The 9,198-nt window shown below is 41.2% G+C and overlaps 1 protein-coding gene across 1 annotated transcript in view; it reads left to right on the top strand.

The window, feature by feature from the left end:
- Positions 1–9,198, top strand: part of RAPGEF2 (Rap guanine nucleotide exchange factor 2) — a 271,237-nt gene that overhangs the window by 105,086 nt on the left and 156,953 nt on the right. The window contains exon 4 of the mRNA XM_045295760.1: positions 4,415–4,498. Coding sequence (XP_045151695.1) covers positions 4,415–4,498 — 84 coding nt within the window. The remainder of the gene's footprint in view (positions 1–4,414; positions 4,499–9,198) is intronic.

Here is a 9,198-nt window from a genome sequence, read left to right as displayed (position 1 = left end):
GATGGCTGCTTGTTTAACTTCAAGCCTTTAAGACCCCAGACACTATGTCTTTTGATAGCCAGGCACCATCAGCTTTCTTCACCACATTTGCCAGGTTGTTAGAACAAAGCGTTCTTGCATTGAGAGAGGCCAAAGTCTGTCCACTTCTTCAATGTGTTGCCATATAAATATATGTTCATAGGCTAATACCTCTATTTTTATGAATTAATATATTTGCGTAAATGCACACCTATGTTCACCTATATCCATAGCTTTGCTGTTATATCCATATCCAGCTATGTCCATAGCTTTCCTGTTTCCTTGGACCTTCCTCCTGCCTCACCATCACGCTCGCCCTTCTTCTGCCTCTTAGTAATTCCGCTCAGCAAAATTGCTGTTGCTCCAAACCACCAGAATCTCTACGTAGAGGGCTCATTTTTATACACAGCAAGATGGCACTGCGGGAATCTGGTTCACAATTAGTCACAGGTGAATCCTATCACTATCTTCTCCTGCCTTATTTGTTACCATGTAGGAAAAGGTCATTTGGTGGGCATTAAAGACTTTGGCCAGAAGAGCCACATTAAGTAATTCACTGCCCTGCAGGTTATGACCTAATTTCACAGAAGGGCAGGATAAATAGCTTATGAACTATAAGAAAAGATTTTGTAGTAATAATAGAATGAAAATTAAAATTAAATGGAGATCATTTTCACCAAGTGGACTAGCAAAAAAAATCTTAAGGGTTAATACACATCTCTCTAATGTATTGTAGTGTTGCTTGGTCCCCTGCTACTTATCTCTCATTCACCTGCTTCTGTCACACTAGCCTCTTTATGGTGTCGACCATGCGGCTTTAATTCCGACACCCCTCTTCCCTTGCCAAGAGTGCTGCTCTTTTAGGGATCCAAGGGGTTAACGTTCCCGTCACTTTTGCTTGGGTATTCTCAGGCTTAGCTTCGTCCCCATTTAAAGTTGTAGTCCATTCCTCCCAATTTTCCTTTTTCTGCACTGTTTTTAACCCATAGCAGTGACTACCTTACCTTATTATGACCAGATATATGTTTATTATGTTATATTGTTTATTATGTGTCGTACCCTAACAGAATACTATATGGCTCCAGTTTCTGTATGCTTGTATGGGAGTCAACAGCCTAAGTGCCTAAAACAGCCTTATTATAGACTGATTTAGATTCCTCAAAAATGTGTGCAGAAAATCCTAACTTTTATGACTATGGTTAAGGAGACCTGGTGGTATAGTGTGTTGTGACATGGGATGCTAACCAGGTCAGCAATTCAAAACTACCAGCCTCTCCATGGGAGGAAAATGAAGCTTGCTATTCCCAATAAGATTTACAGCCTCTGAAACCTACAGTCCGCCATGAGTCAGAATCAACTCCACGAGAGTGAATTTTTGAGTGATGCATGTGGTTGTGCTAATGAGACAGGATTAGGAGGGTGTGTATCTTGAGTCAGTCTCTAGAGAGATTCCAGCTCACATGAAGATCATCTAGTCCATTGGTTCTCAACCTTCCTAATGCCGCGGCCCTTCATATAGTTCCTCATGTTGTGGTGACCTCCAACCATAAAATTATTTTCATTGCTACTTCATACCTAGTTTTTCTACTGTTATGAATCAGGCCACCCTCTTGTAAGGGTTGTTCAACCCCCAAGGGGGTCGCGACCCACAGGTTAAGAACAGCTAGTAAGCGCTGAGGTTCAGAGACTGACTTCCTTCCAAAATGGACAGAGGAGGCCTTCCCATTGAGCCAGCACCCTCACTTTAGCCCTCTAGCCTCTCAGATGGTGAGAAAATACACTTCTGTCAAAGCCCTGTGTGTGGTATTTCTGTTATAGCAGCACTGTATGACTTCATATACATTTGTTAAAACTTTGTTAAATAAAAAGAACATACTATGTGGGAACAGGTTCGACCCGCAGGGGAGTGAGGGAGACGGAGTCACTGATCACAGACTCCGGAGACCAGGCTCTGATGGAGCAGATCTATTTTATTGTTGTCTTTACACAGTTTATATAGGGCGCATAAGCCAATCAATTGTGACCGCACTTACTTCCTTGTTATAAAACTTATCCTTATAAGGTTATAAAATTGTGCTAATGAGGAAGAGGCAGGGTTTTGGCTGGGGGCTAGCACGCAGAGGAGTGTGAAAGCTTACAGAGCATGCCATTGTGCCTTACCGGTGTGCCAGGAGCCATTGACAGAGAGATAGATGGTTTGCCGCCTCATAGGCCCATGGAGAAGGCCGAGTAACATTTTGCCCTTTCTACGCTGTTCCTCCTTTATGCATTCTAACCTCCACAGCCATTACCCCCACAATACTATATTAGTGAGGTGTGAGGACAAGTTGGCAGTCTTGACCACTACCAGAGGGTGGCACAGTGGGTTAAGCAGGTGCTTCCCAGGAGAACGATGAGGCTGTGCTCCTGTAAAGATGTGTAGTGTAAGAATTCCTACGGGGAAGCTCTCCTCTGTCATACAGGGTCACTTGGTGTTGGCATCAACTTGATGGCAGTGAGCTTGGTTTGGGTTTACACCGTTAACAATGTTTGCACCCTTTGGATGGATTCAGTTGCATTCCTGAGGTTTTATCTTCATATTTAAGCCTGTGTGTCCAAGGTGAGTTATTGTAGATTTGTTATTTTGTTTTTAATTTAAATAATTGCTCATGGTTGAAAACAACATGAGTCATCACTAGTAGGGGCTACTTAAGTCAAACTAGGTACACCTATACAATGGAATGGGACTTAAGATGCTTAAAAAAATTCTGTACCCACCATGTACATGCTCTGATCTAGCCAGATTTGTAAGGCAGAATTAGGGTCCCGGTATTGGATGGGAAGAAGCATTAAAGAACCAGAGGAAAGCTGTATGTTGCATCAGTGCCACACTGCACCCTGACTGGCCCGTCAGTCTTCTCCCCATGACCCTTCTATTGGGGATGTCCAATTGCTTGCAGATTGGCTTTGTGCCTCCACTCCGCCCTCTCCCGCCCCCCACCCGCCCATTCACATTAATTTTTTTTTCCTCTGGGTCTTTGATACATGATCACATGGACACCTCCTGATCACACGGCCTGGTGTGCTTCTTCCATGTGGGCTTTGTTGTTTCTCAGCTAGATGGCCGCTTGTTTCTCTTCAAGCCTTTAAGACCGCAGACACTATATCTTTTGATAGCTGGGCACAGATAAAGAGCTGGAAACACAGGGAACATAGGCCAGATAAACTCCTGAGACCAATATTGAGAGTAGCCATATCAGGAGGGGAAGGGGAAGGTGGGGGTAGAAAGGAGGAACTGATCACAATGACCTACCTTTAACCCCCTCCCAGGGGGGATGGACGACAGAAAAGGGGAGTAGGAGACATAGGACACTGCAAGACATGAAAAAATAGTAATAACTTGTAAATTATCAAGGGTTCATGAGGGAGGGATGGAGGGGGAGAGAGGGGAAAAATGAGCTGATACCAAGTGCTCAAGTAGAAAGAAAATGCTTTGAAAATGATGATGGCAACATATGTACAAAGGTGCTTGAGACAATGGATATGTGTATGGATTGCGACAAGAGTTGTACGAGCCCCCAATAAAATGATTTAAAAAATTAAAAATGTATATGACTTTACATTTAATCACGTAAGGTTTCTTGAGAAACATTAAATTTCTAGGTGAATGGATCTGAGATGATGATCCCCTTGACCTTAGTTGATAAGTTTGTAAACTATTTAACAAAAATTGTTGTAAACTATATAGCAGAATATCTGCCAGTTTACTGTTTTTTCAGGTGTGTGGCTGAGTGATATAATGTGCAGCCATCACCCCTAATCTTTGTCAAGTTTCCATCACCATAAATAGAAGCTCCCTGGTTCCTATAGCATGGTTCCCTCCTCTTGTCAAGTATTCTTGTGAACGTGTTTTGTATTGTCAACTCTGGTTTACGTTGTTGTGCATGTACTTGTTAATGATGGACAAAAGAAAAATTTAAAAAGAAGGTTCTTGTGTAAGTCCAAGAAAATAGAAGTACACATTCTATTTTTTTTTAAATTCTGAAAAAGTACACAAAATGTGGTTGAGAAATAATGTGAACTTAGTAGATAGGAATGGGTTGAGAAAGATACTTTTCATGATTTGCTCTCTTTATACTTTTTTATTCATGAAGTAAAGTATATCTTGTCCAAAAGTTCAATAATTAAACTTTGAGAATGGTAGGAAGTCTAAGGAGTCTTTAAAATAATTTAAATCTACCGAGAAAGGGCTTTTGCTTATTTGAGAGAAAACATTAAAAATGATTCTAAGTTAAGTAATTAAAATGTTTCATGATATTTTATTTTTCCTCATGACTATAAAAATACATGCTTTGTGCTATATATGTTTTTATATTTGTTTTGGACAATCATTTAATGGTATTATCTTTTTTTTCAGTCCTGATGATATTGGGACCTGCTGGTACATCCTTCTCTCTGGCTCTGTATTTATTAAGGAATCCATGTTTCTTCCAAGAAGCAGGTATTGTAAAACCAATTCTTTAATAGATTGTTTATAAGTGTGGGAGGTTTTTTTTTAGTTATTTTCTTATTTCTTCTACTGACAAAAAGCAAGGGAGAACACTAATCTTTTAATAAGACAGTTTGACATTTTAAACACTGATCTAATCTCTATCAAAGGGCTAAGAATGAAAAACATGCTGGTGACTTATGTTTGTTACATGAACATGTCAGGTGTGTTTAATGTACATTTGTTCCGAGGGTATAAAATCTGCCTCAAGATGATCTATGTAAAAGGGAGATTTATGTACAACTCTAAGACTGTAACAGGCAGTCTCATAAGTATATAAGAAGGTAAAGAAAGTTCACAAGATCACATGGGACTAGAAGTGGGAAGGTACTGCCATTGACTTTTCTGTCTCTCTGGAGTATACGATGTCTCTCTTGTACATCTCTGGGTAGATTCATATCTCTCTCTCTCTTACTTTGGCTTGTATGTGGCTGACTGGGGAATTATGACCTTTTGCCCCCAATATTTATGCCATTTGACTATAGTGCATAGTGCCTGTGTTTTTCCCATTGATTTCTTCAGTTATAATCTGATAGGCTCAGTTTGGGGCAGATGCAGACCTTTTTATTCCGGTCAGTTTGGCCAAATAAATGTATAACTGATTTAGGGAATTAGAAGGGCAAAGAGGCAAGGAAATTGCACAAGAGCTTATTCTTAATTAGAAGCAATGTTTCTCTGTCCCTTTTACCACCATTCTGTCACCCAAAACACAACTGTGCCCTCCTATGACCACACCCAAGCTAAGCTTCTCCACGGTGTAGAAGAGTACCGCTTATGTTCAGGACCTCCTTGGTGATGCAGTGGTTAAAACCTGTGGTTGCTAACCAAAAGGTTGGAGGTCGGAAGGAAAGAAGTCAGCCATTGTGGTTTGGCACTTAGGCACACCATAAGTCAGAATCCACTCGAGTGTAACTGTTCTTGTTTTTGGTTTAGCTTTGCCTATGTGCAGCTCATCAAAGTTTTCAGCAGCTGACAGTTTCAGCGGTTGTTTTTCCCCTTAATTCTGTATTTTTTACAATGAAATATTTTTATTTTAGCTGACTAAAGGCTTTTAAATGTTAGGTATTTAAATTTAAATTTATTAAAACAATATATATTTTAAGGTAATGGTGTCCTTGCCCCATTTCCCCCCTGATCATTTTATGGGGGACTCTTGTTACAATCCATACATCAATTGTATCCAACATATTAATACATACACTTGTCATTCTTTTCTAGACATTTACTTTCCATTGAGCCTGTAGGATCAGTTCCTCTTTCCCCTCTGCCCACCCCTCCCACCCCCAAGCCCTCGTGGCTCCTTGATAGATTATGGGTTGTTAATTATTTTCAGATCTCACACTGACCGCTGTCTCCCTTTCCCTCCGGTTTCTGTTGTTCTTCCCTCTGCATGGGGGTGGTGGTTTTGTGCCAATCGGTACCCCCCTCTCCCCCACACTTCCCCCACTTATCTCTACCCTTTTGGTATCTCTATTCCCATTGCTGTTCCTGAGTTCCATATGTTGTGAGTTTTATCTCTTGCCTATACCTATGTGCATGCTCCTGTCTATTCCAGAGTGGGAAGTGGCATGGGGATCATGATAGTGGGGGGGTTAGGAGGCCTCAAGAGACCAGAGGTATATTGCCTGACCTAGTAGTGCTCTACTGCACCCTGATTGACTCATCTCCTCCCTGCAACCCCTCTGTGGGTAGATGTTCCATTATCCACAGATGGGCTTTGTTTCTCCATTCCAAACCCAACCCCCTTCTCATCAATGCATTTTTGTTTGTTTATTGTTTGTTGTGAATCTTCTGAGGCCCATTGCCCAGTTTCGATGACACTTCACAATCGCACTGGCTGGTGTTCTTCTTCCATGTGGACTTTGTTGCTTCTCTGCTGGATGGCCACTTGTTTAACTTCAAGTCTTTAAGACCCCAGACACTACATATTTTAATAGCTAGGCATCACATCTGCTTATGCACCCGTTTTGTCTTCAGTGATCATGTGTGTGTGTGTGGGAGGTGAGCACCACAGAATGCTAGTTTGTTAGAACAAAGTGTTCTTGTATTGAGGAAAAGTATGAGCCAAGGCCCAAGGCCCATCTGCAGCCTCAGGGTATTGCCTTATGTACATAGGTCAGTACCTCTACTTTATGGATTAGTGTATTGACATAAGTGCACACCTCTGTTAATCTCCCTATCTATCCATACCTTTGCCTCCTAGAGCTTGCCTCTGTCGCCTCCTGCCCCGCCATCACTTTCCCCCCTCTTCTACCTCTCAGTGCTTCCTCTCTGCTGGCATGGTGTTGCTCTAACACTCTCAGGCTTTCTACCCTCTCCTAGATGTTGGTTTCGATTCCCTAGTTGTTCCCCTGTCCATGATGCCTTCTGCTCACCACACCCTTCTCCCCACCTCTTTCTTCCCCCTAGACCTTTCGGGGCCATTGGCCCCATTGCCTTCTCCCTGGGCTTCCCTCCCATGCCCACCCCATATAGTTAGGCAGACCAGCAGTGTCCTGTTCCAAACAATAAGAAAACATACAGTTGAAAAAAGAAAAGGAGAGAGAAAAAGAAGAAAAAGAAATAAACTCGTACATAGGTCTAGGTCTGTTCTCTGGCCCCCATGAGTCCCTCACCCCTGGTCCTGGGGGAGAGCCAGGCGTTGCTCCATTCTTTACCTCACTCTTTATTAAAAAATACTTGAATATATTCTTGATAAATGATTTCTGAAATGGCCAGTGACGTACATGTTCAGCATCTACTTTAAAGATATGAACAAGTGTTTATTTAAAGCTCAGAGTCAGCAGGACAGGGAGAGGTCATTTTACACTTAGGAGAAGATTCGCTTGGGTGTGGTCAGAGGAGGGGGCAGTTGTGCTCTGGTTAACAGAATGGTGGGAAAAGTGGCAGGGAAGCATTGCTTCTAATGAAAATAACCTCTTGTGTAATTCCCTTGCTTCTTTGCCCTTCTAATTCCCTAAATCATTGGCAGGCATTATTCTCTTTGGGAAATACCCCTATGAGAAAAGAACACTATTTCTTTATCACTGTCACTTTTACAGTAGCAATAGGCAAAGTAAAGGTAATGCTAAAACAAAGCCCAAGGCCATTGGTAGATCCAGGCTCAATAAGACAGAGTAGAACTACTCCTCAGGGCAGGCGTCCTCAAACTAAGGCCCATGTGGCCCGCTGAGGGACATTTATCCGGCCCGCTGGGTGTTTTTGCCCGCTTATTTTTTTTTAAACTATAGTCTGGCCCTCCAATGGGTCTGCGGGACAGTGAACTGACCTCCTGTTTAAAAAGTTTGAGGACCCCTGTCTTAGGATTTCCAAGGCTGTAATATAAATCTTTACCTGGGGAGGGAGGGAAAAAATGAAGACCTAATGCCGGGGGCTTAAGTGGAGAGGAAATGTTTTGAGAATGATGAGGGCAATGAATGTACAAATGCGCTTTATACAATTGTTGTATGTATGGATTGTGATAAGAGTTGGATAATAAAGTGATTTAAAAAAAAATCTTTACCAAAGCAGCTTTACCCTCCTCCTGTGGAGTTACTAGCACACTACTTAACTTCCTGTGCCAGGAAGGCACCTTGTACTGGTAATGGTATTAACCATAGTAGTAGTATTACTAGAAATAATATTTGTAGTATTAAGAGCACTAGTAGTAGGTAAGACGTATAGTGCTTTCTATTTGCCAGGTGCCACCTAGATGCTTTAACCATATTAAATCATTTAAGTGTACAGTACCTCCTTTGAGGTAAGTACTATCAGTATCTGCATTTTATGAATGAAGAAAATGACAGTACAGTATGCTAGACCTCCTAGAATTCCATTGTAAAACCTGGGGCCACCCTGTGAAGTAGCCCCTATCAGTTCAGGAATTGTGTATGCCAGAGGAATTGGAAATTGAACATCATAATCTGTTCACTGCTGAAAATACAGGGGCCCATTGTTGGACATTTTCCGGAGGCTCTGAACTTCGAAGAAGGTATAGGCAAACAGTATTTAAGCAGTGGCACATTTTTTAAATTATATATAATTTTAATGTAGAAAGTGATAGCAAACCCAAACCAGTTGCCAATGAGCTGCCCTGCGTATCAACAATTGAGATGTCCTGTTCAGAGTTTTCAGTGTCTGATTTTTCTAAAGTACATCACCATACCTTGTTCTCTGTGTGGACAGCCACCATCTTGATTAGCACCAGAGTAGGTTAACGTCACCACTCAGATGCTCCAAAAATTTAGGATTCCTATATAAGTTCTCAATGAGAAAAAAAGGAGGGGGGGGAAAGTCCCCTAAAATCCTCATGGCAGTGAGTGAGTAAAGTCCTCTGTTCAAGATAATATTTTAAAAACACACTTGTGTCTTCCTTCTAAGTTTTTATACATGTATGTGGATTTCACATAAAGTGTGTACTTTGTATATAATTTTGTATCTTATCTCCTCACAATATTAAAAATTCTTGCTAAAGTAAAAATCTTTATAAACTGTAATGCCTGCTTCCTGATCAGATAGTTGAATGTCGTATAATTTAGTTAAAAATGATAAGGAATTGATTTTTTGAGAGTTTTTATTTTATAAACAATGTTATAGTGAGCATGATTTGAAACAGTGCTCCGTGACTTCTTCACCATTAGAACTCGGGGTCTCTAGTGTACGAATTAAACGAA

Source organism: Echinops telfairi, unplaced genomic scaffold (genome assembly GCF_000313985.2).
Source record: "Echinops telfairi isolate 266 unplaced genomic scaffold, ASM31398v2 ScPeMD7_5868;HRSCAF=6743_0, whole genome shotgun sequence".
NCBI classification, from domain to species: Eukaryota; Metazoa; Chordata; class Mammalia; order Afrosoricida; family Tenrecidae; genus Echinops; species Echinops telfairi.
This window is presented reverse-complemented; position numbering and strand designations above follow the sequence as displayed.